General features: G+C 52.2%; 1 protein-coding gene across 1 annotated transcript in view; it reads left to right on the forward strand.

Annotated features, from left to right (window-relative positions):
* Nucleotides 1-27,793, forward strand: part of ntng1a (netrin g1a) — a gene marked incomplete at both ends in the record, with an annotated part of 115,607 nt that overhangs the window by 70,755 nt on the left and 17,059 nt on the right. Inside the window, 2 exons of the mRNA XM_084442846.1 lie at nt 8,409-8,581; nt 26,222-26,248. Coding sequence (XP_084298972.1) covers nt 8,409-8,581; nt 26,222-26,248 — 200 coding nt within the window. The remainder of the gene's footprint in view (nt 1-8,408; nt 8,582-26,221; nt 26,249-27,793) is intronic.

Raw genomic sequence — 27,793 nt, forward strand, 5'->3', positions numbered from 1 at the left:
CTTACACACACACACACACACACACACACACACACATACACTCCTCATAGTGTTTCTTGGTGTGTGTGTGTGTGTGTGTGTGTGTGTGTGTGTACCTCTTGTGCCAGTCTCATTAATCTTGTCATAAGGAGGGCACCCTCACATTTATTCAATGGCAACGCTGCCCCCTGGCCAATCAGAGGACTCAGTTTCCCCACTCCAGTGAGCATCATGATCACCAGAGTCATTAATGACCCTCACCCTGGCTTTCTGGGATGGGTTGGGGGGGGGGGGTCGCTAATAGTTGGTCCCTTCTGCTACCTCAGAGATACCACACTCTTTCACTTTAATTACCTCAGCTTCATGTCAGCTGTGCTTACCTACGGACAATGAGCTCTTTGGGGGATTAGGCCAGAGGTGCATTAAAGACAGCGCTCCAGACATTAACTACGAATAGCAACGACAACGACCACAGTACATGGTCAAAGTTCTTATGGTTCATTGATACTGCAGCAGTGGGAAACGTCAATAAGTTTTAACGGCGGCGTTGAAAGATATCGCACGTAAAGAGCAGTCGTAAGCACTTCAGCCAGGGTTAGGGGTCAAAGGTTAGATGGTGCGGTTATACACACACACACACACACACACACACACACACGCATATACACACAGATACACAAGCTCACACACACACACACACACACACACACACACACACACACACACACACACACACACGCACACAGAGGTCAAGTGCATCAATCCCCGGCCAAGCTGCTGGACCTGGACCCAAACGAATCAATGTCCTTCTCTCTTTGGGCTCTGCTCTTTAAAGAGGCCTGTCATTGACGCTGCTTATGAAATGACAGGATCACTTATGTCAAGTCCTCGATGGCAGATCCCCCCCCTCTTGAAATTCCATCATACCGTCCCCAGCGATCGACGCTCTCACCTCTCTGGTGACTCCTCTGTCACCAACCCCAAATCCAATACTCCGCAGCAGAGAGAGCAGCCGCGCCGTGCGGCCACCATGTCGATGGTATCGAGCTGGGTTGGCATGTCACAGGGAGTAAAGACGTCTTGATTGACTCCTGCTTGGATTGCGTGTCCAACCCCATACATAAGTAATGCCACCGCGGATCTGATAGCATTTGGAATAGAGTTGGGGGGGGGGGGGGGTACTGTAGACGAGACAGCTACAGTAGCGGAAAAAACGGTGCACTGCTGTGCAAGCATACACTATTGTACTTTTTTAGGAACATTACATTTTTACATTGCATTACAGTCATTTAGCAGACACTTTTATCTAAAGTGATTTCCAATGCATTTAACGTAGGAAGTCAGTGTACTATTACTCACCAGAACTCACGTTTATCTCCTTTCTTAACAAGTAACTAAGCATAATCTAGTGCTGAAGGCAAAGTGCAAGAGTAAAGTAAAGAGTAAAGAGCAAACTAAAAATACAATAGGTGCTAGAGGGAGGATCGTGGTAGTACTTCTTGAAGAGGTGAGTTTTGAGCCTGCGGCGAAAGATGGGCAGTGACTCTGCTGTCCTGACGTCAGTGGGCAGTTCATTCCACCACTGCGGGTCCAGGACAGAGAAGAGCCGTGACCGTGACGATTGCTCAGTGTTCATAGTGTAACGAGGAGGTTCGTTCAAGTAGTGAAACTCACCCCCCTAGTGTAAAGGATGTGCTAACGATGGGGATATCTCTCTTGGCATAGTTGTTAGCACATCCGACTTGCGAGCACAACGTTGCAGGTTTGCGTTCTGCCCTGGACAATCCCTTTACATGGGTCAAACGAACGAATGGCACAGAAAACACAACGCAGAGCGAAATGAAGTCCGTCACAATAGTTTTAGCCTCTTAGAGGAGACAGCGGACCACTTGAATTTACACCAGCGCATTTGTTAAACACATCTGGGACTGAGAGCCATAGTTCAGCTCCGGGGTCAATCTCTTGTGTTTCCACTTCAGGACTTAATTGGCTACTTAAGCATATCACATTACTAATGGAGCAAATGTAATATTCTCTATGAGCCGGGCAGGCTGTGTGTAGCCTTCTATCTGTAGCTCTGGCCCTTACGCCGCCTCACAATCGCAATGTGTGAAAGTTGTCAAGCTGTTGTTATAAAATACAGGCGCCCCATAATACCACCATAGGTCCAGGTACACGGATACTGGACATTCTTCAATTTGGAGTTAATAACATGAGGAGCATGGTTCTTGTTTTTTAAGGGGGATAGTGTAGCTGTGTAGCTACTGTAGATTGTCAGGTTGTATCCAGACCTGTCTGTCTGTCTGCCTGTCTGCCTGCCTCTCTGTCTGTCTGTCTGTCGATGGAATCCCACACGATCTAGTGCTGCTGAGGTCTGGTAGTGGTGAACTGTTGCTAAGGTGATTCCCCTGAGGCACAGAAGAAGTTCAGAATGCCCCAGAACCTGACTCCTCTCCCTGTCAGACTCTGCACTTTTGCACTTGGAAGATTGTGTGTGTTGTGTGTGTGTGTGTGTGTGCGTGTGCGTGTGCGTGTGCGTGTGTGTGTGCATGTGTGTGTGTGTGTGTGTGTGTGTGCACGCGTGTGCGTGTGTGTGTGTGCCTGTTCGGAGGGCTAATATCAGGAGGAAGGGGTTCCTAAGGGCCGTCTCTGGAGAGCAAGCGCCTGCTTCTCCTTTTCCCAGACTGCACTGCTTCTGCCCAGAGGGAAGGCATTTCGGCAAGCAATTAGCGGCTAACCAGCTAGCGAAGAGGGAGATCCCCTGGTCATTAACGCCAGGAGGAGAGCCAACATGTGGGGATGGCGGAAGGAGGGGGGGGTCAACAACGCCACACAGCCTCGGGGTCGAGGGGGTGGGGGGTGGGGGTGCTATCTTCGTATTCCAAACTGCCGTGAATATGTGTTGCTCGGTAAAGGCTAACTGCATAGTTGTCCATGATGATCTCAAGGCCTCGTTGACATGGTTGTGTTTCAGTTCAGTGCTACTTAATAAAATTAATCAAATTAAGTTACTGAATTAAATTACTGATTACTCTCTCTGAAAGGTAATCGGATAACTAATTACTTTATTTTTGAGTTACTTTCTAAAACCAGATCATTCCTTACCCGAATCATAGAAGTGCTGATCTAGGATCAGTTTTGCATCTTACATCATAATAGACACTAGAAAATCTGATTTTATACCAGCACTCTTGGCACATCTTGACCCTGATGACATCAACAGTCAGTTCAGCCACGACTGCAGAGACCGCAGGCACATATCAACCAATGAACAACAATGAAAGGGAGCAGCCACGGGCATAAGTAACTCAAAGTAATCCCACTTTGATTAGGTCAGTAACTGTAATCTGATTACTGAAAATTCAAATGTAATCCTTTACATTACAAATTACTGATTACAGTAATCTGATTACAGTAATCTGTTACTTTGTAATCAGTTACTCCCAGCACTGTTCAGTTCTGACTTGCATGAGCCCACGCCTGCCCTCGTGTTCCCCCTCCTTTCAGCTCCTGGACAGGATGTGTCGTGTGTACAGAACAGACATGGGCAAGAGTTTATTTACGGAGCATTTGACCCAATTTGCTTGATTACAGCAACACCTGCACATCAGACTGTATTCAGCCGCCTCGCCTCGTTAACCCACTTAAGGGACAGTGCTGCGTTGGGTCTGTTGGATTCGTTGGGATTGGCCGTGTTAGCAGGGAGCGCGTCCAGGCTTCCTTTGTGGGTGATTATGATTAATTAGAGGCAGACGCCGTCGGCTCCGAAGCCACAAAGAGAGAGGGCTCTGTATGTGTCGAGGGGAGGGTGACTTGTTACAGCGTAATGAGATAACCCTCGTCTTCCAAGAGATAACAGATGGAATGATATGGAGGGTTATTTCCCTGGAAACCCTGCTTTCTGTAGTCTTGTTTTTGTCTTCAGTAATAGCATTGGTGGGGGAAAGCATGATATTCTGCCACCCCCCCCCCCCCTCATTGTCAATCAGGATTCCATTACAATGGAGGTCACAGGTCACAGACACAGAGCTTCAGGCCAGTTTGGAGCAAGCAGGCTGCGCTCCTTACGTCCGTCTCCAAAAAAAAGAGAAATAAATAAGTCGGTAACAATGGATTCTCTCTCCTACCATTTCAAGGAAAACTTTCAACTTTCTGCCACATGACAAATTGCGGATCGCAGTCTTAGAGAATCAGGAAGGGGGTGGGGGTGGAGGAGCATTGAGCATTGATTTAAAAAATAAAAATAAAAATACCACGTGCCTGAGCAATGGGTAATTGTATGAATGCATACAGTAGCATGACTGTAGTTGGCATTCTCAATAGTGCCTTGAGCAATATACCTTTGAATGTTCGCCATGCAAAAACAGAACGTCTAACAACCACCTTGAATTTTTATTTTTCTGGAGAGACAGAGGTACAGTTGGAGAAATGGTAAATAGAGGGAGAGAGAGGGAGATGAAGAGAGAGGGGGGGAGAGAGAGAGAGGGAGAGAGAGAGAGAGAAGGAGAGAGGAGAGAGAGGGAGAGAGAGAGAGAGGGGGAGAGAGATGGAGAAAGAGAGAGAGGGAGAGAGAGGGAGAGAGAGAGAGAGGGGGAGAGAGATGGAGAAAGAGAGAGAGGGAGAGAGAGGGAGGGAGACAGAGAGATTGAGCGAAAGTCAGGAGTAGGAGACCCAGTCGATGGACTTGACTGGCGTTCCAACGGCGCAGACAGACACACAATTGCGGCGTTGGGAGTAAAGTACCAGCGGCTGCATTAACAGGAGACAGACTCGGGGAGGGAGTTAGACCCTGGGGTGAAGCTGTGCCATTAACAATCTGATGAAGTACGACGTTTACAACGTCGCAGCTTTAAGCTGCCGCAACAGCAGCACTGTGGTTCGGGGTGTGGGGGGTGGGGTGCTCCCTCGACAACATCAGGACCGGATTCTGATTTTCACATGCGCACACACACACACACACACACGCAACGCACATCGCCGTGGGCTAAATACCCCAGAGGGCCCGATGGCTGGCTCCTCCCGTCATTAAGACAGCCGTGGCCGCCACTACTTCTGGCTGATGATTAAAAGGTGGGCGGTGCCTAGGGATGCTGAAGGTTAAACCACGAAGAGATGCGGTGTGGAGAGAGGGATGGAGGGAGAGATGGAAGAGAGAGATGGAGAGGAGAGAGGGATGGAGGGAGGGAGAGGAGAGAGGGATGGAGGGAGAGATGGAAGAGAGATATGGAGAGGAGAGAGGGATGGAGGGAGGGAGAGGAGAGAGGGATGGAGGGAGAGATGGAAGAGAGAGATGGAGAGGAGAGAGGGATGGAGGGAGGGAGAGGAGAGAGGGATTGAGGGAGAGATGGAAGGGAGAGATGGAAGAGAGAGATGGAGAGGAGAGAGGGATGGAGGGAGGGAGAGGAGAGAGATGGAGAGGAGAGAGGGATGGAGGGAGGGAGAGGAGAGAGGGATGGAGGGAGGGAGAGGAGAGAGAGATGGAGGGGAGAGAGGGATGAGGGAGGGAGAGGAGAGAGATGGAGAGGAGAGAGGGATGGAGGGAGGGAGAGGAGAGAGATGGAGAGAGGGATGGAGGGAGGGAGAGGAGAGAGGGATGGAGGGAGAGATGGAAGAGAGAGATGGAGAGGAGAGAGGGATGGAGGGAGGGAGAGGAGAGAGGGATGGAGGGAGGGGGAGGAGAGAGGGATGGAGGGAGGGAGAGGAGAGAGGGATGGAGGAAGAGATGGAGAGGAGAGAGGGATGGAGGGAGAGAGAGGAGAGAGGGATGGAGGGAGGGAGGGAGAGGAGAGAGGGAGGGAGGGAGAGGAGAGAGAGATGGAGAGGAGAGAGGGATGGAGGAAGGGAGAGGAGAGAGGGATGGAGGGAGAGATGGAAGAGAGAGATGGAGAGGAGAGAGGGATGGAGGGAGGGAGAGGAGAGAGGGATGGAGGGAGGGAGAGGAGAGGAGAGGAGAGAGGGAGGGAGAGGAGAGAGAGATGGAGAGGAGAAAGGGATGGAGGGAGGGAGAGGAGAGAGGGATGGAGGGAGAGGAGGAGGAGAAGAGCTTTCTCATCTGAATGTCTAGCGCCTTTGCAAAGCGGCTGAAGTGCTTAGGGTAGTGTAAAGGGTGAACACACTAGGAAGGGGTTGTGAAGAAATGAGCTGAAGTGCCTCGTCCCCGCCGCCCAACAGCCCTCTGGGTAATGAGATGCAAATCGTGGGGGTGCCCGTGAGGAAAATAACGCCCCATCGTTCACGCTCCGCGTGTGTTACCTGCCGAGCCGCCGCCTGTCATCCCGGGCCGCTTTGTGCGTGTCACACACGCCAGCATCAATCCCAGCTGTACTCGTGATGCACACACACACAAACACACACACACACACACACACACACACACACCGTAATAGGTTTCAAACCGAGTGTGTTCCTCTAATCGGTGTGCCAGACCTCCAGACAGGCCGACAATGGGGGATCCAAGGTTCTGATTGGTTTAGGAGTGGGTTGTTCTGATTGGATTAGGAGTGGGTTGTTATGATTGGATTAGGAGTGGGTTGTTCTGATTGTTATATTTGTCTGGCGGCGATCAAGCTAAGCGTCTTAAAGCTACGCCGCGAGCCGGGAAAGGGGATAGGAAGTGTGTGTGTGTGTGGGGGGGGGGGGGGCGGGGGGGGGGCGGGGGGGGTCTGCGGTGGCGATCAGGGAGGCCAGCTGTCGCTAGGGTCTGTCACCCGGGAGACATGGAGTGGGCGCCACTGAGAGGGGCGGGGCTCTGTGTCGTCTCCCTCCTCTCCTCCTCAACACAGACAGAAAGAGAGAGACTCCCTCCTCTCCTCCTCATCACACAGAGTGAAAGAGAGACTCCCTCCTCTCCTCCTCAACACAGACAGAGAAAGAGAGACTCCCTCCTCTCCTCCTCAACACAGACAGAGAAAGAGAGACTCCCTCCTCTCCTCCTCAACACAGACAGAGAGAGAGAGAGACTCCCTCCTCTCCTCCTCAACACAGACATAGAGAGAGAGACACTCCCTCCTCTCCTCCTCACCACGGACAGAGAGAGAGAGAGGGAGAGGGAGAAAGAGAGAGAGGGAGAGAGAGTGGGAGAGGGAGAGAGGGACAGGGAGAGACAGTGGGAAAGATAGAGGGAGGGAGAGATGGAGTGGGAGAGAGAGAGGGAGAGAGAGAGAGAGGGAGGGAGAGAGAGAGAGGGAGAGAGAGAGAGAGAGGGAGAGAGAGAGAAATGAGTTTCATCTGGGTCAAGTTGAGTATTATGTTAATGATCGGGGGAAAACATCTTTGTAACGAGAGAAAAGAAGCCAAGTGGGGTTTATAGACGGATCATTTTCTCTTCTTTTGTCGGAGGTCACTGTTGCCCAGACGCCCCGCCTAATAGGCTATTCCCTGTCATGTGACTATGATAGTGATATAACCTTCTTACGTTTCTGCCCCTGTAAATGGTTGAGTCAGGGAAATACACATAATCACCAGGACGCCTGGTTCGGTTGTGAAAAGGCTGGAGTTCTCACGTTACTGTGCAGATTAGGAGATGAGAGTGGAGAGCCCTGAGGGGTGTGAGGGCGAGGGGCGGGCCAGTGGGTTATGCGCACCAGCGTTGTGCTGTATCATAGCAAACAACGTTTTTAGAGTCCTCCTCCCTCTGTCGATGTCTCTCATTTCACTTCTCATCTCGGTTCATCTCGTTTCTCAATCTCATTTCATTCTGCCTCGTTGTACGGCAGTTCCACATTGCTTGTTTCATCTGTTCTCTCTGTCTCTCTTTTTCTTTCTCTCCCTCTTTCTCTCTCTGTCTCTCACTCTTTCTCTCTCTCCCTCTGTCTCTCTCCCTCTCTTTCTCTCTCCCTTTCTTTCGCTCTCCCTCTCTTTCTCTCTCTCTCTCTCTCTCTCTCTCTCTCTCTCTCTCTCTTTCCTTCTCCCTTTCACCAAAAGTGACCCCTGACTGCACTTACGTTCCCTCCAGAGAGACAATTATATAAGTAAGCGTTTTCTGCCAACGCAGAAGAAAGAGGCGGGAAACAGAAAGGAGCCCGGTCACATTGGTGGTCACATGGTTGAACTTCCTTAGTCAGAGGACCTCTTGTGTCGTGTCAGAGGACTTTCTGTATTGAGTGGGTTGAAATGGAACGATCACCAAGGACGCTAGACCCTTCAGCTGCGGTGTTCATCCTCTCTCTCTCTCTCTCTCTCTCTCTCTCTCTTTCTCTCTCTCTCTCTCTCCATCTCTCTCCCTCTCTCTATCTCCTTCTCTCTCTCTCCCTCTTCCTCTCTCTCCATCCTCTCTCTCCCTCCTTCTCTCTCTCTCTCTCTCCCTCTCTCTCTCTCTCTCCCTCTCATTTCCTCTCTCTCTTTCAGTGTTCTTACTCGTTTCACCCTGAAAATGCATGTGTTCTTTTTGAAATGATTATATATATATTGTAATCTTTTGTTCTTGGCAGGTGCAAGTGCAACCTTCATGCCAACAGCTGTAAGTTTGATGATGAGAAGCTTGGCTGTGAATGTGAGCACAACACCACGGGGCCGGACTGCGGCCGCTGCAAGAGGAGCTACCAGGGCCGCGCCTGGAGCGCTGGGTCCTACCTCCCCATCCCCAAGGGCACGGCAAATATCTGTGAGTATACTCACACACACACACACACGCGCGCACACACACATGCGCACACACACGTACGCACACATGCACCTATGCACATGAACACACACACACACAGGCACACACACACACACACACACATAAGCCAGGCAGCTTTCCATGCTTTGATTTGACAAAGACACCCACACATGCGTACGCACATATATACACCTAAAACAGACTGGCACAAACACCTACAGGAATACACTCCTTAAAACACTGAAGGAGGAGATATGGTCCCAGTACACATATACACAACAGGATGCAGGTCATTCTCAGAAACACTCACATTCTCACACACCTTTTCAGTAAGTCACAAGTGTGTGTCTGCATGTGTGTGTGTGTGTGTGTGCGTGCGTGAGTGTGTGTGTTTCATTCATTCTATGTGGTGTATCTCTTTGCAGAGGTGTTTAAAAAGAAAAAAAATGACATTTTTTACCAAGACTTCTGTACATCACCAGCCACCAGTAACCTTTAACAGCATTTAGAATGTCTCTGTGCTACCCAGACAACGGCAGGTGCTCCTTGTTGAGGAATGACACACACACACACACACACACACACACACACACACACACACACACACACATAAATAAAGGGCATAAAGGGTGTTTATTCTCGTAGCAGCCAATAATGTAATAACTACCGTTAATGTAATAACTGCCAATAACCTAATAATTGTTCAATTCTTATTGTAACAAAAGTCAATTGTTATGCCCCCGGGAAGGGGGGGGCACCCCTGAACAGAGAACCGGACCAGGGCAGCAGACCCAGAGAAGCAGACGGACACCAGAGTAACTATAATAGCCCGAAGGCGGTTTTAATAAATGATAAACAAAAGGAACAAAAAAGGGGGATAACTAAGGTACTGCGGTGACCACACCGGGAGAAAAAGTAAACACAAAAACACAGACAGACTGCCACTTTAAGGTGGGGGGTATGTATGTGTGTGTGCGTGTGCGTGTGAATGGGATGTGAAATTAAGTGTATGGATGCGTGAGGGCAAATGGCTATGTGGAGGGATGTTGTCTGTGTGCGTGCGTCAGGCTACCGCGGGGACTGGCGAGCCGGAGAGATCCCCGTGGAGGAGCGTCAGGGGGAGAGGTCTGGTCCGAGGGGCACGAGGCGAGCGAGAAAAAAAGCCGGTGGAGAGGGGAAGTCCGGGAGCTGCGTTGGTGGCGCGGGCGCCGGCGCGGAGGCGGTAGGCAGGGCGAATCGCGGAGCGGGAGGGAGGCGCGGAGTGGAGCCGGGAGAGCCGAGTCAGAGAGGGCGGCGCGGGACGAAGACGGGGTCTTGGAGGGGAAAACGGAGAGAGGGACACGAGGAGTTAACGAGAACAAGGAAAACAACAAAGGGGCGTACAATCAGCTGGGAGCTTAGCAAAGAATTACCAAGATCTCAGTATAACCAAGCACTGAGCGGCGGGGCTGCTGGCTTCTTGTAGCCGCCCGAGATGATTGCGGCAGGTGAGCCTGATTGGTAACAGGCTGCACCTGCCGCGGTCTCGGGCTTGTTCCCGGGAGTGACCCAGCGCTCGTTCGCCCCGGCCCTGGGTGAGGCGGGGCCTGGGCTGGGACCACAACAGGACCCCCCTCCCTACGGGAGACACCGGGCGACCGACCGATGGCGTCAGGATGGACCCGGTAGAACTCCCGCAGCAGGCCAGGGTCGGCCAGATAGGAGCGGGGGACCCAGCTGCGGTCCTCCGGCCCATACCCCACCCAGTCCACCAGGTACTGGAACCCCCGTCCCCGGCGGCGGACCGAGAGGATCTGGTTGACCTCCCAGACCAGGTCGCCACCCTCGAGGACCCGGGGCGGTGGCGGCGCAGGGGCAGGCGGAGACAGGGCTGAGTCAGCTACTGGTTTGACCTGGGAAACGTGGAAAACTGGGTGGACCCTGAGGGAGGCTGGGAGACGCAGCCGGAGAGCCGAGGGGTTGATGATCCTCTCCACAGTGTAGGGCCCGACATACCGAGGAGCCAGTTTCCGGGAGACGCCAGGGACGGGGAGGTTCCTGGCCAGCAACCACACTCTCTGCCCCAGGTGGTAGGCAGGGGCCTGCACCCTCCGCCGATTGGCGCTACGCTGGGCACGGTCTCTGGCTCGCAGCATGGCGGCGCGGGCATTCTTCCAGATACGCCGGCACCGATGGAGGTGAGCCCTGGTGGACGGCACCGCAACTTCCTGTTCTTGAGAGGGGAAGAGGGGTGGCTGGTAGCCCAGGGAACACTCAAACGGGGACAAACCAGTAGCCGAACTCACCATGGCGTTGAGGGAATATTCAGCCCAGGGCAGGTAACGACTCCAGGAGGCGGGGTTGCTTGTTGTTATGCAGCGGAGGGTCGTTTCCAAGGCCTGGTTGGCCCGTTCCGCCTGCCCGTTGGTCTGGGGGTGGTATCCCGACGAGAGGCTAACTGTGGCCCCTATTCCCCGACAGAAAGCCCGCCATACCTTAGAGGTGAACTGGGGTCCCCGGTCCGAGACGACATCCTGGGGGATGCCATGCAACCGGACCACATGGGTGGTGAGGAGGTCTGCCGTTTCAGCCGCGGACGGGAGTCCCGGGAGAGCGATGAAGTGGACCGCCTTGGAGAACCGGTCGACCACGGTCAGGATGGTGTTGTTGGCTTGGGATGTCGGAAGGCCAGTCACAAAGTCCAGGGCGATATGTGACCATGGTCGACCGGGGATGGGCAAGGGGCGGAGGAGGCCGGCTGGAGGGCGGTGGGAGGCCTTGCTACGGGAGCAGATGTCACAAGCGGCCACGTATTCCCGGGTGTCGGCTCCCAAGGTGGGCCACCAGAACCGCCGTCGGATGAACTCCGCCGTCCGATGGGCCCCAGGGTGACAGGCCAACCGACTGGCATGGCCCCACTCCAGGACCTTGCTCCGGACGGCGGACGGGACGAAGAGGCGATGCCGGGGCCCACCGCCTGGGTCGGGCTGGGCGCGCTGGGCAGCCCGGACCACCGATTCGACTCCCCAAGTGACCACACCCACCACCCGGGCCGGGGGGAGGATGGCATCAGGGCGTTCTGTGGTGCTGGGGGCACTCTCGGGGAAGAGTCGGGAAAGGGCATCGGCCTTGATGTTCTTGGAGCCCGGGCGGTAGGTGAGGGTAAAGTCAAACCGGCTGAAGAAAAGGGCCCAGCGCGCTTGCCTAGGGCTGAGCCTCTTAGCCGTTCGTATGTACAGGAGGTTTTTGTGGTCGGTCCAGACCACAAAGGGTAGCTTGGCCCCCTCCAGCCAGTGCCTCCATGCTTCCAAGGCGGCATGAACGGCAAGGAGCTCCCTGTTCCCCACGTCATAGTTCCTTTCCGCAGGCGAAAAGCGTCGGGAGAAGAATGCCACTGGGTGGAGACACTGGTCCTCTTCCGACCGCTGGGACAGGACGGCCCCGATACCCAAATCCGAGGCGTCCACCTCAACAATGAAGTGTCGAGAGGGGTCGGGGAGGATGAGTACCGGAGCTGTCGCGAACAGGCCCTTAAGGGCTGAGAATGCCCTCTCCGCCTCCGGGGTCCAGAGGAAGGGGCTGAGGGTTGAGGTGAGCGCGGAGAGGGGCGCAGCAACTCGGCTGAATCCTCGGATAAACCTGCGGTAGAAGTTGGCAAACCCGAGGAAACGCCTGAGTTGAGTCCGGTCGACTGGGCGTGCCCACTCCACCACCGCGCTCACCTTCTTGGGATCGGCCCGCTCTCCACGATGTGGCCCAGGAACTCCACGGAGGCGGAGTGGAAGACGCACTTCTCCGCCTTGACGAAGAGCCTATTCTCCAGTAGTCGGTTGAGGACCAGGCGGTCGTGTTGAATGTGTTCCTGCTCCGTCCTGGAGAAGACCAGGATATCGTCCAGATAAACGACGACCATGATGTTAAGCATGTCCCGGAGTACATCGTTTACCAGAGCCTGGAAGACAGCTGGGGCATTGGTTAAGCCAAAGGGCATCACCCGGTACTCAAAATGCCCCAGGTGGGTATTGAATACAGTCTTCCATTCATCCCCCTCACGGACACGCACCAAGTGATAAGCATTGCGTAGATCAAGTTTGGTGAACACCGTGGCGTGGGAGAGTGGCTCAAACATGGAACTAAGGAGTGGCAGTGGATACTTATTTTTTATGGTGATGTCATTAAGCTGGCGGTAATCAATACAAGGCCTCAGGCTGCCGTCCTTCTTCGAGACGAAAAAGAAGCCCCCGGCAACCGGGGAGGACGACGGCCTTATGACTCCTGAGGCCAAAGACTCAGTGATATAATTGCGCATAGCCTCCTTCTCCGGGACGGAGAGGTTGTACAACCGGCCGACGGGATAGGTTGCCCCGGGAAGGAGGTCTATGGCGCAATCATAAGGGCGGTGAGGAGGGAGTGAGAGTGCACTGTCCTTACTGAAAACGGGTGCCAAATCGTGGTACGCGGGTGGAACACCAGTGAGGTCAGGGGGTGAGGGTTCGCGTTTGATCTCACTGGACAGAGAGTGGGCGGAGCGTAAGCAGTTGGCATGACAGGCCACGCTCCAGCCCAAAATCCGTCCAGAGGACCATGAAATGTGCGGGTCGTGTCTGTCTAACCAAGGTCTGCCCAGGACCAACGGAGCCGTGGGTGCGTTAAGTACCATAAACCGTGCCGTCTCTACGTGATTGCCAGACAGGGTTAACGTGAGTGGTGCGGTGCAATGGGTGATCTTACCCAGAGAGCGACCATCTAGTGCCTGCGCCGAGAGGGTGGTATCAAGGGGGACGAGCGGGATGCCTGCCTGCTGGGCCAGGGTTCGGTCGATTAGGCACTCGTCGGCGCCCGAGTCCAGGAGAATCCCTGCAGAGAGCGACTCTTTTCCCCATGAAAGAGTGGCTGGGAACAGTTGGTTAGGCTCCCTCCGGGATTGGGGCAGGGTGGTAAGGCTCACTAGAATGCCCCCATCTAGTGGGCCGGGGCTTTTGGCCGAGAGGGGCAGGCGCGGATGACGTGGCCCGCCTTCCCGCAGTAGAGGCAGAGCCGGTCACGCATCCGCTGTTCTCTTTCCTCCGGGGACAGGCGTGATCGGCCCAGCTGCATGGCCTCCTCTTCGGCCCCAGGAGGAGACAGGTGGCGGGCCCCAGAGGCCGTAGAAGGGGGCGAGGGCTCCCGGAAGGGATGGGCAGGATCCCTGGGGGGCACCCGGTTTGCGAGCGGAATGTGGGGTGGCCCCAGCCGGTTGGCGCGCTCCAGACGCCGCTCCCGCAGCCTCTCGTCTACCTGAAGGGCAAGGGTGGCCAGCTCAGCGAAGGTGGCGGGACGGTCTCGGATGATCATGTCTTTAATGGTCTCGCTGAGGCCCCGCCTGTAAGCACTCCGGAGCGCCACGTCATCCCACCCGCTGTCGGCGGCAAGCATGCGGACCTCCAGTGTGTAGTCCGCCACTGACCGCGACCCCTGTTGGATGGTGTGTAGCCGCCCGGCCGCGTCTGCCCCCTCTGCGGGGTGGTCGAACGCCAGCTTGAATTCAGTGACAAAACACTGGTAGTCAGCAGAGAGCACGTTGTTGTGGTTCCTCATCGCCATGGCCCAAGCTAAGGCCCGCCCCGAGAGCAGTGACATTATTAACGCCACCTTGGCGGCGTCTGACCGGTATCTTGAGGGCTGGTGGCAAAAAAGTAGTTCGCACTGCCCCAGGAAGCCTCGACACAGATCAAACTCCCCGGAGAATGGCCTGGGGCAGGGGAGGTTGGGCTCAAACCGGGGCTCAGAGGGTGTTTGCTCGGGGGGCTGGGACCAGCTCTGGGGAGCCGGGTCGTTTAGGCCGGGCCGGGAAGAGCGTGGCTCTGGGGGTGGCAGATGAGTGAGCCTGGCCACCATCTCCGCCAGGTTGGAGACCTGATGAGTCAGGGAGGTGAGCACGCCCGCCGTGGCATGGGAGGCCGTCCGCAGTTCCCCCATCTCCGATGTGACTCGGGCAAAAGCGGTGTCGAGCTCCGAAGTTAGCTTGTTAAGCTGACGGTGTGGCTACGGACTACGGTCTCCAGGACCGAGGGACCTGGGGGTGGGGATACTGCGGGCTTAGCTGCATCCGCCTGCCCACTGGGTCTGCTTTGGTCCATAATGGCTTGGTTATTCTGTTATGCCCCCGGGAAGGGGGGGGCACCCCTGAACAGAGAACCGGACCAGGGCAGCAGACCCAGAGAAGCAGACGGACACCAGAGTAACTATAATAGCCCGAAGGCGGTTTTAATAAATGATAAACAAAAGGAACAAAAAAGGGGGATAACTAAGGTACTGCGGTGACCACACCGGGAGAAAAAGTAAACACAAAAACACAGACGGACTGCCACTTTAAGGTGGGGGATATGTATGTGTGCGTGCGTGTGCGTGTGAATGGGATGTGAAATTAAGTGTATGGATGCGTGAGGTTAAATGGCTATGTGGAGGGATGTTGTCTGTGTGCGTGCGTCAGGCTACCGCGGGGACTGGCGAGCCGGAGAGATCCCCGTGGAGGAGCGTCAGGGGGAGAGGTCTGGTCCGAGGGGCACGAGGCGAGCGAGAAAAAAAGCCGGTGGAGAGGGGAAGTCCGGGAGCTGCGTTGGTGGCGCGGGCGCCGGCGCGGAGGCGGTAGGCAGGGCGAATCGCGGAGTGGGAGGGAGGCGCGGAGTGGAGCCGGGAGAGCCGAGTCAGAGAGGGCGGCGCGGGACGAAGACGGGGTCTTGGAGGGGAAAACGGAGAGAGGGACACGAGGAGTTAACGAGAACAAGGAAAACAACAAAGGGGCGTACAATCAGCTGGGAGCTTAGCAAAGAATTACCAAGATCTCAGTATAACCAAGCACTGAGCGGCGGGGCTGCTGGCTTCTTGTAGCCGCCCGAGATGATTGCGGCAGGTGAGCCTGATTGGTAACAGGCTGCACCTGCCGCGGTCTCGGGCTTGTTCCCGGGAGTGACCCAGCGCTCGTTCGCCCCGGCCCTGGGTGAGGCGGGGCCTGGGCTGGGACCACAACATCAATAATGTAATAACTGGCCAATAATGTAACACATTTTCTAAACCAATAACGTAATAACCTTTTGCACCTAGTGTCTGTCGTTCTGGCTTTAGGGGCATGCTAATGCTAGCACTAGATTCAAGATTCCTTTTATTTGTCACATGCAATGTATGGTCACAGTGAAATGTTGCTACAATGGTAGCACTATGAAGTAGAAACGGCAAGCATTCAAAGCAAACTCACTTAAACACTCCACAGTGCACCCAAATCAAATCAGATATGAGGACAATCTGTCTGGGGTCATTTGTAGGAGTTTTTGTAACATAATTTTTGAAGTCCAACTATCGTTGAACCCATTTGTTTGTTCAGACCTACAGTATATGAGTCTCTGTAAATAGCGAGGCGGAGGGGTACGTAACTAGCTGGAATTTAAATACATTTAATTAAAGATTACATTTTTCATGGAAATAAATGGTGGTCTTTGTATTGGAGGACACAGCATCTTCAAAAAGGTCTAGATTTCATATTATACAACATAAGAGTAACTGTGTGTGTTTGTGACATGTGGCTCCCTCTTCCTCTGGTGCTCATGGCTAAGGACTAGAAGGGATGTCTGGAGATACATCTAACCACCAAGAACCACAAACAAATAAATAGTCTTAATTCCGAGAGAGAGAGAGAGAGAGAGAGAGAGAGAGAGAGAGAGAGAGAGAGAGAAAGTAGGGGTGTTTGTTTATGTGTTTGTGTGTGTGTGTGTGTGTGTGTGTCTGTGTGTGTGTGTGTGTGTGTGTGTGTGTGTGTGTGTGTGTGTGTGTGTGTGTGTGCGTGTCTGGTTTTTTGAGCAGCTATTTGAAAGAAGCAACGGTATGGGTGAGCATCATGGCAGTTTATAGCCAATCAATAAAACTTAAATAGAGTGATACAAGTATATTATTACATTATCAGCTCAGTTATTACATTTGTAATGATTCTTTTAACCCAGCTAATAATGTAATAACCTGCCAATAATGTAATTAGGCACAATACATTATCAACTTCTATTACAATAAAAACAGAAAAATGATGTTACCCTACGTTACTGTCAGTTATTACATTAATGGTAGCTACTACATTATTGGCTACTACAATCCTTAAAATGGTGATCCTCCTAAGTCTTCACCATCAATAGAATGGAATACACATATGGGGTATGAATTGTACGGCACTTGAAAATAACTGAGACAAAGGACACACGGTAATTTCTTGTCGATGGTATTGATGACGCCTGTCGTGTGCTGGCGTCTCTGAGCCAGGGTTCAGCACAGGCTGGGCTGTTAGCACCTCCAGTGACGGGGTCCACCAGCATGTGATGACTTACTGTCCTCCCAGGGACAGAGAGACGGGTCCTAGTCTTACTGTCCCTCCCAGGGGCAGAGAGACAGATCCTAGTCTTACTGTCCCCCCCAGGGGCAGAGAGACGGGTCCTAGTCTTACTGTCCCCCCCAGGGGCAGAGAGACAGGTCCTAGTCTTACTGTCCCCCCCAGGGGCAGAGAGACGGGTCCTAGTCTTACTGTCCCTCCCAGGGGCAGAGAGACAGGTCCTAGTCTTACTGTCCCTCCCAGGGACAGAGAGACAGGTCCTAGTCTTACTGTCCTCCCAGGGGCAGAGAGACAGATCCTAGTCTTACTTTGTCTCCCAGGGGCAGAGAGACGGGTCCTAGTCTTACTGTCCCTCCCAGGGACAGAGAGACAGATCCTAGTCTTACTGTCCCCCCCAGGGGCAGAGAGACGGGTCCTAGTCTTACTGTCCCTCCCAGGGACAGAGAGACGGGTCCTAGTCTTACTGTCCCTCCCAGGGACAGAGAGACAGATCCTAGTCTTACTGTCCCTCCCAGGGGCAGAGAGACGGGTCCTAGTCTTACTGTCCCCCCCAGGGGCAGAGAGACAGGTCCTAGTCTTACTGTCCCCCCCAGGGGCAGAGAGACGGGTCCTAGTCTTACTGTCCCTCCCAGGGGCAGAGAGACAGATCCTAGTCTTACTTTGTCTCCCAGGGGCAGAGAGACGGGTCCTAGTCTTACTGTCCCTCCCAGGGGCAGAGAGACGGGTCCTAGTCTTACTGTCCCTCCCAGGGACAGAGAGACAGGTCCTAGTCTTACTGTCCCCCCCAGGGGCAGAGAGACAGGTCCTAGTCTTACTGTCCCTCCCAGGGACAGAGAGACGGGTCCTAGTCTTACTGTCCCTCCCAGGGACAGAGAGACAGGTCCTAGTCTTACTGTCCCTCCCAGGGACAGAGAGACAGGTCCTAGTCTTACTGTCCCTCCCAGGGACAGAGAGACAGGTCCTAGTCTTACTTTGTCTCCCAGGGGCAGAGAGACGGGTCCTAGTCTTACTTTGTCTCCCAGGGGCAGAGAGACAGGTCCTAGTCTTACTTTCCCCCCCAGGGGCAGAGAGACGGGTCCTAGTCTTACTGTCCCTCCCAGGGACAGAGAGACGGGTCCTAGTCTTACTTTCCCCCCCAGGGGCAGAGAGACGGGTCCTAGTCTTACTGTCCCTCCCAGGGGCAGAGAGACGGGTCCTAGTCTGGAGAGACTGGTAGCACATGATTGAAGAGGTTATACACTCACACTCCACTTACTGTAGACACACACGCACACACACACACACACACACACACACACACACACACACACACACACACACACACACTTACATGCTTGTTCATAGGTCTGTGAAATCCATAACTAACATAAATAACACTCTGAAAAAATCAATGGGATCTCAAAGACTAAACTGGAGTGAAATCCAGGATTCTGACTGTGTTTCCCGTCACTGTGATCTCCAGCACCGGTCTCTGTCATTTTCACTCGCAATGTTTTCACCCTCAATATCCTGAACATATGGCAGCTCTATAGAGACAAATTTGTCAGAGATGAAAATTTAATTAAGATTTAATTTCTTTTTACGACACCCATCAAGTTCTCTGATCTGGTAACGAGTGTGATTAATCACCTCAGGGAGCAGGGTATGTGGCTCTATACGTTACAGAGTGTCAGCTCTCAGATTTCTCAGAGTCCGCGGAGAGGAGGAAGAGAGGGAGGAGAGTGATGGAGAAAGGAAGGGAGGAGGGGGAGGGAGGAGAGGAGGAAGAGAGGGAGGAGAGTGATGGAGAAAGGAAGGGACGTGGGAGACAGAAGGGAGGAGGGGGAGGGAGGACAGGAGGAGGAGAGGAGGCGGTCATCACTCTCTGTCCAGGAGAACTCTGCCTTCCCTCTCTCTCTCTTGTCTCTCTCCCTCTTCCCCTCTCTCTTTTCTCCCTCTTTCTCTCTCTCTTCTGTCTCACCCTCTCTCTCCCTATCTCTTTCTCCTCTCTCCCTCTCCTTCTCTCCCTTCTCTCTCTCTTCTCTCTCTCTTCTCTCTCTCTCTCTGTCCGAGTGTCAGCGGTGACGGAGAGAGAGAGGGATCAGTTTGAGAATCTCCCATGGCAGTTCATTTCACTAGACCAGGGGTTGGGAGGAAGATGGAGGGCATCGGCGCGGGACGAGCTTTTTTCCTCCGAGGGGGGAAAACTAGACGCTTTAGACGAAAGGAAAGGTGAATGGCAAACACTTTTCTCAAGCGGCTAAGAACTCGCGTGTGCGTGCTGAGGCAAGCCAAACGGCCGCGTCGTATTTTGCCGTCTGTAATAAAAGGTAAATATAGTATTTTGCCGTCTGTAATAAAAGTCAGAGTGGCCGCGGGTGTCTGTCTTTGCTGTGGGAATGGCCAGTGTTGTCGTGTTGAGTGTTGGAGTAACCCTGAGTGTGTTCAAGCTCACGCCCAATGAATGAAGTGAATACCGTTGTCATGGTAACACCAGATAGCCCCCCCCCTACAGTAAGTGAACAGATGACTGAAAGGGACTGCCACTTGAGTGCGCATCACTCGTGTATTTGTTATGTCTTTGTGTGTGTGTGTGTGTGTGTGTGTGTGTGTGTGTGTGTCTGTTTACCATGCTACTTTGCGAGATCAAAGTCAAGCCAGGTCTCCGAGGCTCCTGAGTCATGGCACGTCACGGCCCATATCTGTGTGGGACGGTCTCGTGGTCAGAGATACACCGAGTATCAAACGCACCCCTGTTCTATAATCCCCCCTGTCCAAGCAGGATTAGAAGCAACGTGTAAAACTACCAAACACCCTCCCTCCTTCTCTCTCTCTCTCTCTCTCTCTCTCTCTCTCTCTCTCTCTCTCTCTCTCTCTCTCTCTATCCCTCCCTCTCTCTCTCCATCTCTCTCTCCCTCTCCTTCTCTCTCTCCCTCCCTCTCTCTCTCTCTCTCTCTCTCTATCCCTCCCTCTCTCTCCATCTCTCCATCTCTCTCCCTCTCCTTCTCTCTCCCTCCCTCTCTATCTCTCTCTGTCTCTCCCTCTCTATCCCTCTCTCTCTCCCTCTCTCTCTCTCTCTCTCTCCGGAGCGTGTGAAGTCTGTCAGATCAAAGCGAGGAGGGATGCGCGTGTCCCAGGGTGGATTCATTGGGGATTGTAACCCCTCCTCCTCTCTCCTGTAGCACCCCCCCTCCCCCACTCCAGGGGTGAGAGGCCCAACACGAAGTCGGCCTCTACGTGACTTAGCGATTTTGTACGTGTAATTCTCCTCCGTCGCGGTGGTCTTTAATTCCCCTCCGTAGAAGTAGAACCGGATCTACAGAAGATTCCGGTGAAGCCGGGGTTCGGGGCAGAGGGCGTGAGAGGGTCCGTCGAGGAAGGATGATGATGCTTGCAACTAATACGCAGCTTAAAGAGAGAGAAACCATTCAGAACAATGGGCTGTAAACCGCAGCCCAGCGAAGCCGCTCCGGAAATACATGCGCATCTGGAGGTGACAGTCGCTATAAGAAAACACATCATTATATGAGCACAAACATTCCCAGACTCACAAATTGCATTTTCTCCTAATTATTGTACATTACCACCATAACAACCAGATGTCTACACACGCTTACTCACCCTCGAATCCAATGTTGTGATTCCTGACGATAAAAATAAGACACACGGGCACACACGTACGCACTGAACCCCCCCGCCCCCCACACACACACACACACACGCACACACACACAAAAAAGTGGCACATCTTTTTCATTCCACCTGTCACGGTATATTTATCCAGTAGTCTGCCAAATCAAGTCAAGCGAAACAGGCTGGAGACAGGAGATAGATTATTCTCTTCCTTCCATTGTCTCTCTATCTTTGTCCCATGTTTGTGTTTTACATGTATATTGTCTTCTGTCTCCTTCAGCAAAATAAGGCACCTTTAAATTGACTTTAGAACATTCACAAAATCACCCAAATGGTAGACAAACTACACGGTGCACTTTCAACACGCTGGCCGGTATTTCCTGAGGAGTAAACTCTAAAGGACAAAAGCTAGTGTCAAGTGACCCTGTTCAAACACACTGTTGTGAAGATGGGGCGTGATGAAGGCAGCGAGCCTCTCCTGGGTGCTCTGTGGATTTCACCATTAGTGATATCTTAAAGATGGCCATCTTCTCTGCCACTGAGAAGGTAGAGAACTCTCCATGTGTACCTCCTCCATTTCGGTACAGCCAGATGTACGTGTGACACACACACACACACACACAGCCATTTTTTTTATCTTTTGTGTGTTTTCTCTGTAATGTTTATGTTTCCATATCCGCCACTATTTGCATCCCTTCCTACTGCTGTTGCAACTGTGCCCATTATCTTATGTTTTTATTATCTTTCCCCCTCCTTCTCATCTCTCTCTCTACCCCTACCCGCACCCCCCCCCCCCCCCCGTCTCCCTCCCTCTCTTTGTTGTCCTCTATCCATCAGGGTTAGCCCCCCCCCCCCAGTGTGTTGATTTGGCGTGTTCCACCTCTGTGTGAGGCTGCAGCTGTCACCCCTAATCTTCCTCTCAAATATTTGTTTCTTCTGTCTGAAGATCTCTCTCCGTTCCGCCCCAATCTTAGACCCCGGCTCCCAACTCGGCACACAAGCTTTAACACTTGCCATCTTCAATACAAATCTCCCCCCCCGCCCCCCTCCCTCGCCACCCCTGCCTTCCCCAAGCGACGTTTATATAAAGCCCGTGGACGCTCCAGCTAGTGCAGACGAGCTGTCATTTTTTTGGTGCTCCTGAAGGAATTCAATCTGATTGCGTGTGGTAGCTTCCTCGGGAGCACGGACGGGCAAACCCCGCTCCATCACCGGCTACTGGTTTTGCTTGTCGCCGTCGCGGGCCGGCTACACCAGGAACCGGACAATGATGGATTGCTGTAAAATGACGTCGCACGGGGAAAGTAATTACCAACTTTGCCTGCGGTGGAAATTTAGCAGATAAGCTTTTCCTGGCCGGTCCAGGTGGAGTCCAGGCACACGGGGAAACGTGCTGAAGGTCACAATGAGATCCGCTTGGAAACAATGTAATGACGCTGGTGGGCATTTGGCTGCTATTGCCGCAATGACACTGTGTGTGTGTGTGTGTGTGTGTCTCTCTCTCTCTCTCTCTCTCTCTCTCACACACACACTCACTCACTCACAAACACACACACACACACACACTCACACACACACACACACACGCACACACACACACACACACTCACAAACACACACACTCACTCACACACACTCACTCACTCCTGTGAAAATGTACAATTACAGTCTTACAGTCGTCCACACACAAACACATGCCTGTACTCTCTCTCGTGCACACACACACGCACGCAGGCACACGCAAGCACACGCACACACACACATACACACACACAGTGGGTGGCTAATTGGCAAGCGGCTCCTCCAATGGGGGGAGGACTGTAAGGATTTCAAGCTGACCAATCATACCTACTCCCCAGGGTGTGGGACGAGAGCTACTAGCTGGGTGTTATACAGGGCAGGCACAGATCCGCCATCTTGCCCAGGTGGGGTTAATGATGTCCAATCTACTGCTGGGAGGACAGAAGAGAAATTGACTGTCAGCGCAACATGTGTTTAGCACTGGCTGGTTGGATTTATTTATCTTATTTATTTATAAGCTATTATCGGAGCTTATGATTGTGTCAAATCAAAGGAAACAGGAAATGATGGTAAAGAAACGAGTTTGTGATCTTGCAAATGTCAGTATTTATTGGTTTGTGTGTGTGTGAGAGAGAGAGAGAGAGAGAGAGAGAGAGAGAGAGTGTGTGTGTGTGTGTGTGAGAGAGAGTGAGAGAGAGAGAGTGTGTATATGTGAGAGAGAGAGAGAGAGTCTCTGTATATTTGTTTGTGTGCATTCATTTGAGTGTGTGCGTATGCTTGTGTGTTCATAAATATGTGTACCCAGCTTGTTGGCCTTTATGTGTTGGTTTGTGTGTACGCCTACACACACACACACGCGCACACACACAACAACAACAACACACCCCTTAGAGATCATGTTCACCATCAAAATGACCAGTGACCTTCGTGAGAGACTGCCGGCGAAGCGGAGCTCATCAAAATCAATGGAGCTCACCGTAAACATAAGCACCCTAATGCTCTTCCTGTGTGATACGACACAATTAGATTTGCTCCCTGCTCTGTAATGGGGGAGCCGGGCAGGTGAAGGGGGGTGTAAATGATGGTGATTGAAAATTAATCTAATGGCAGCGACATACGATCTTCAAACATCTGCCCGGCCCTGCAGGTTGATCATAAAGAAAATAATTGCATTGACGGGGCCGCTACTGTAGGCCACTCCGATCGCAAGCCAGGAAGAGAAATGCAGTGAGAAACGTATCGTGCACGCGGCTCGGACAAGCTCTAATTCATCAGATGGATATTTTTATTTTTAGTCAGAAGCCCGGAGAAGCGAGGACTGCTTCATAAGTGTCCTGAAAACCCATTGTGAATGAATGCACTTAGTAAGGAATTTAATATTATCCTGCATTTGTGGATTTATGATCGTTCTTCTTGAAACTAATACAGCAGACTGAGAAATGAAGCATCTCCAACCCGGACAAAATTGCACACATACGTCACCCTACAACTACATACCGTCAGAGCGGTTTTTACTCTCTGAACTACGCGTCCCATGATCCCCTCAGGAGAGAAGCAGTCAGGCTGTTTGTTCAGCAGTCCAGTGAAGCGTGACATGTTTCTCTCGCTCTTCTAAGTTGAGCTCCATTACGAAGGCTCTTTAACATGTAGCTGTAGATAACCGGTATGCATTACTGCACTGTCAGCTGCAGACTGGGTAATATGGTCACTCTTATATTTGCAGAATAGACGTTCTGTGTGGGAGTTTATTTTGAAGTGTTGATGTACAAAACGTGTATATGAATGGCTCGAACAAAAAATACACTTGAAAATGCTAGAGTATGTCCTATCATTTCCGCACACGGAGTCCTCCTCAGGCCGGAGGTAAGAGGTAGCGGAGTTAACAGGTAAACCGCCGCGCTTTGGAACTGCACCACTTCATTCTCTATGAAGGGCGTCTCCTTCAGATGTTGGCTGCTCACAGTCCTTTAATTTGAGCTGCTCTGAACAGGATTGTGAATTGTCAGTGGTGTGTGTCTGTGTGTGTGTGTCTGTGTATGCAAAGTAGAATGTGTGCGCAATATTATTGTTTTTATTAAAGTATGTGCCTCTAGGCATGTTGTTGCTGTGTGTGTGTGTGTGTGTGTGTGTGTTCGTTATGGGTTTGCCTTTGCTGTGTTGTTCCTGCTCTAGTGACCCCTCTCTCTATCAGGTAGCGCCCCCAGTGGTCCAATCGCCCGCTGCGGCCTTCATTTGTCAGCCTCCCCACACACCTCCCCGGTAGGTCATAAATTTGGCTCCTAGCTACGCCTGTCAAGCTGGGATCAGAGAAAGAGAGATTAGATGATGTGAGGTGGATCGATGGCATGCGGCAGGGGCGTTCGATTGCACAAACACACACACACACAGGCACGCACAAACAGCATGCACACACACGCGCACACACAACCACACACACACACACACACAGAACACACGCATACACAGACACACACACACACACAGCAAATGAGGAAATCCCCCGGGATCCCTGCGCTCCCGCGGCCGAGCGACTGAGAGGTTGCATTTGATGAGATGAACAGAAAGAGAGAGAAAAAAAACACTGCACAGATGTCGCCGGATCTCCTCTGCGTTCGGGGGGAGATAAGTGAGACAGGAAGAGAGAAATCAGCGACACTTTGTGTATTTATTTATTTATTTATTCATTCATTTATGTATTTATTTATTTGTTTGTTTGTTTATTTCCTCTATTTGTACTGTAGTACCTAGCATGCCTCCTCTTCCTGTTGTCACGGCACAGAAGCTTGTTGACAGACGCCTTCGTTAGAAGAGGCGCGTGGAGAAGTACAGTTCAAACTGACAAATACACACGTCAACGGCCCGTGACGTTTTGACAAACAGCCCCCCGTGTCTGACAATGTCAGCTCCTCCCAGGAACATGGACTCTTACATATACGAGGCTGATTGATCACTTCTCCTTCATTTACAGTGAAACAAACTGAATAACATTACAGTAGAGTACTTTTTTTTCACGGCAAATAGATTTGGCACTCAATCTTCTGTCAAGGTTGGTGTGATTATAGAATGTCTGGAGAACCGTTTGGTCGGTGACAGGATCTGAAGCTCCAAAGATCCATGGACAGCCAATGTCCTGTTGTGTGAAAGATCTGGTTGCCATGGGGATGTGTCTGAGTGTATTATCTGCTCAGTGCCTGTCTGGCACATCTGATTGGCGGAAGGATGTACAGCCGCGCTGGGCTCAGGATAAGACATGTCTACGCTCAAATACCCATCTGGTGACTGGAAGTAAAGTTTGGTATCAAATGTGAGACAGAGAGGAGGAAGGCTGTGTCTGTGCCTGTGTCAGTGTGCGTTTGTGTGTGTGTGCATGTGTGTGTGTGTTGTAAAACCCCAGGTAGGGACGTTTGGTTGGAGCACAGCAAAACAGTCCACACTTATAGCTCTTACGCGCCTTGGCGCATTTATTGGAAAACTGAACACAAAATCCAAGTAAACCAAAAAATAATCTTTGGGTGAGTCTGGCTCCTGGTCTCCCGTGTCCAGACAGCGCAGGGCAAGATCAGTGGAGAGGCTTCGGCTCCTGAAGGCGGAAAGGAAAAGCACTTAAGCAATCTCAAAGCGTTTGGTCAAGCAGCACACTCCCAGTAGAATTAGTCACTGAGTCCATAGACTACTGAAAATTTCCCCAGCTGGGCCTTTTGGGGCATGGTGGCTCATTAGCGGTTTGGCTACAGCCAGCCCTCCCGCCGCCCGGGCTTGATTAGCAGATTTGGCGCAGCTGGGGAGTATGGTTGCTCGGGCAACGAGGAACGGCTGGTAGATCCGTCGATTACCTGTCCTCGCTGTCCATGGTGCTGACGGGGCCTGGTCTGCCTGGTCGTTGCGGCTCTGCCCGTCTCCCACGCAACGCGCTGTCCGTGGTGCTGAAATTGAGGTGTACGCATTGCGGAATGCGTCTTTGTGGCAGCCTCACGCCGCACGGCCCGAGTGAGGATGCCACAGTGTGTGTGTGTGTGTGTGTGTGCGCACGTGCGTGCGTGCGTACATACATACTGTACATTCCTTGTGCATTGAGCATATGTGTATGTTTATAACTTGCTGTCTTGCTGATGTGTGATTCTCTCTCTCTCTCTCTCTCTCTCTCTCTCTCTCTTTCTCTCTTTCTCTCTCTCCTCTAGGTATCCCCAATAACATTGGTCCAGTTAGTAAGTAAATGAATTCAACACAGCAGAAAAACAACAACAGAATAATGCTTGATGCATGGCTTTGCTTATCACCATGTCCCCCCAAAGTCCACTTGGTGTGAGATGCTCATTTCTGATTAATACTCTCCATAATTCATTAAGTGAGCTTTCCGTTTTAATTGGCTGAGAATTGTTCATCACGCCACGGTTAAGTTTAATTTCCAACACCCTCTTATCGTTTCTTCTCTTTCCTTTTGAAATATCTTGTTGACACGTTTGTATTAACTCACTTTTGCGAGACTAGACTGGATAACAGTGGGTAGATATATACATACAAAACACCAGTGTTGTTCTCCCCCTATGCATTATAAATAAATGCCATTGAGACTTTATTAAAGTCTCAGGACCTCTCTGTGCGGACTAATGTCACCGAGGTCATTTTAATATCGGCCACCCGGCCCGGGTGTTATCTGCCGCCACCGCCGGTCGTGTCTATGGTTGCCGCGGCTCCCGTCCAGCCGGAGGAGAGGGGAGGAGCCACCTCGGTATCGAACGTGTCAAAAGAGCGTTCGCCACCCCGGCCGAATCCACATCGGCCTAGTCCGAACCGCTACCCGCTCATGGAAACCCAGCGCAGGCCCCCCTCTGACGGAGGAAGCTGGGCACGTGGGTGTCCCAGGAAGTCTAAAAACCTGCCTTTCGGACCAATCCGCATATCAGTGGTCGGGTCCAGAGTCTGGTCTCCTCGCTCGAATGAGGAGAGGAGGTCAGGGAGCGGTTTAGGATTGTTGGTACAAACCCCTCTCATCAGTATTAAAATAGCGTTGGCATTTCCAGGAGGGAATTGTTTGTTAGTCATTTCCAGGAGGGAATTGTTTGTTAGTGTGGGTTTCGCAAACTTCCAACGGTGAACTTCTGAATTGCACGGCTGTACAGTATTTGCTGTCGGAAATAAGCATGGAAGCCAAGTGGACTCAACCCCCTGGACCTCGTCACCTCCTCCTCCTACCCTTACAGAGCCGGCCGCGTGTCTCAGTGGTGTGTCCCCTGCATGACCTATGCTCTGTATGTGTGCTGCATGCGTGTTCATACATACATGTACGTACACCACTCACACATACATGTATACCCCCTCCGCCCCAACTCCCAACCAGACCATGTCCGTTGGCTGCTCTCAGACTCATCATGGGGAGTGTCTGTGTCCCAGTGTGTGTGTGTGTTTGGGGGGGTGGGGGGGGACAGCAGAGAGGACAGCAGAAACGGTTGCAGCAGAAGCGATGTGCATGTCCTCTACAACACGGCAAAACCAATCAGAGAACAGCAAAACAGCCTCTACAACACAGCAAAACCAATCAGAGAACAGCAAAACGCCCTCTACAACGCGGCAGAACCAATCAGAGAACAGCAAAACGCCCTTTACAACACGTCAAAACCAATCAGAGAACAGCAAAGCGCCCTCTACAACACGGCAAAACCAATCAGAGAACAGCAAAACAGCCTCTACAACACGGCAAAAACTATCAGAGAACAGCAAAACGTCCTCTAAAACACAACAAAACCAATCAG

The sequence above is a fragment of the Borostomias antarcticus genome, assembly GCF_949987555.1.
Source record: "Borostomias antarcticus genome assembly, chromosome: 9".
NCBI classification, from domain to species: Eukaryota; Metazoa; Chordata; class Actinopteri; order Stomiiformes; family Stomiidae; genus Borostomias; species Borostomias antarcticus.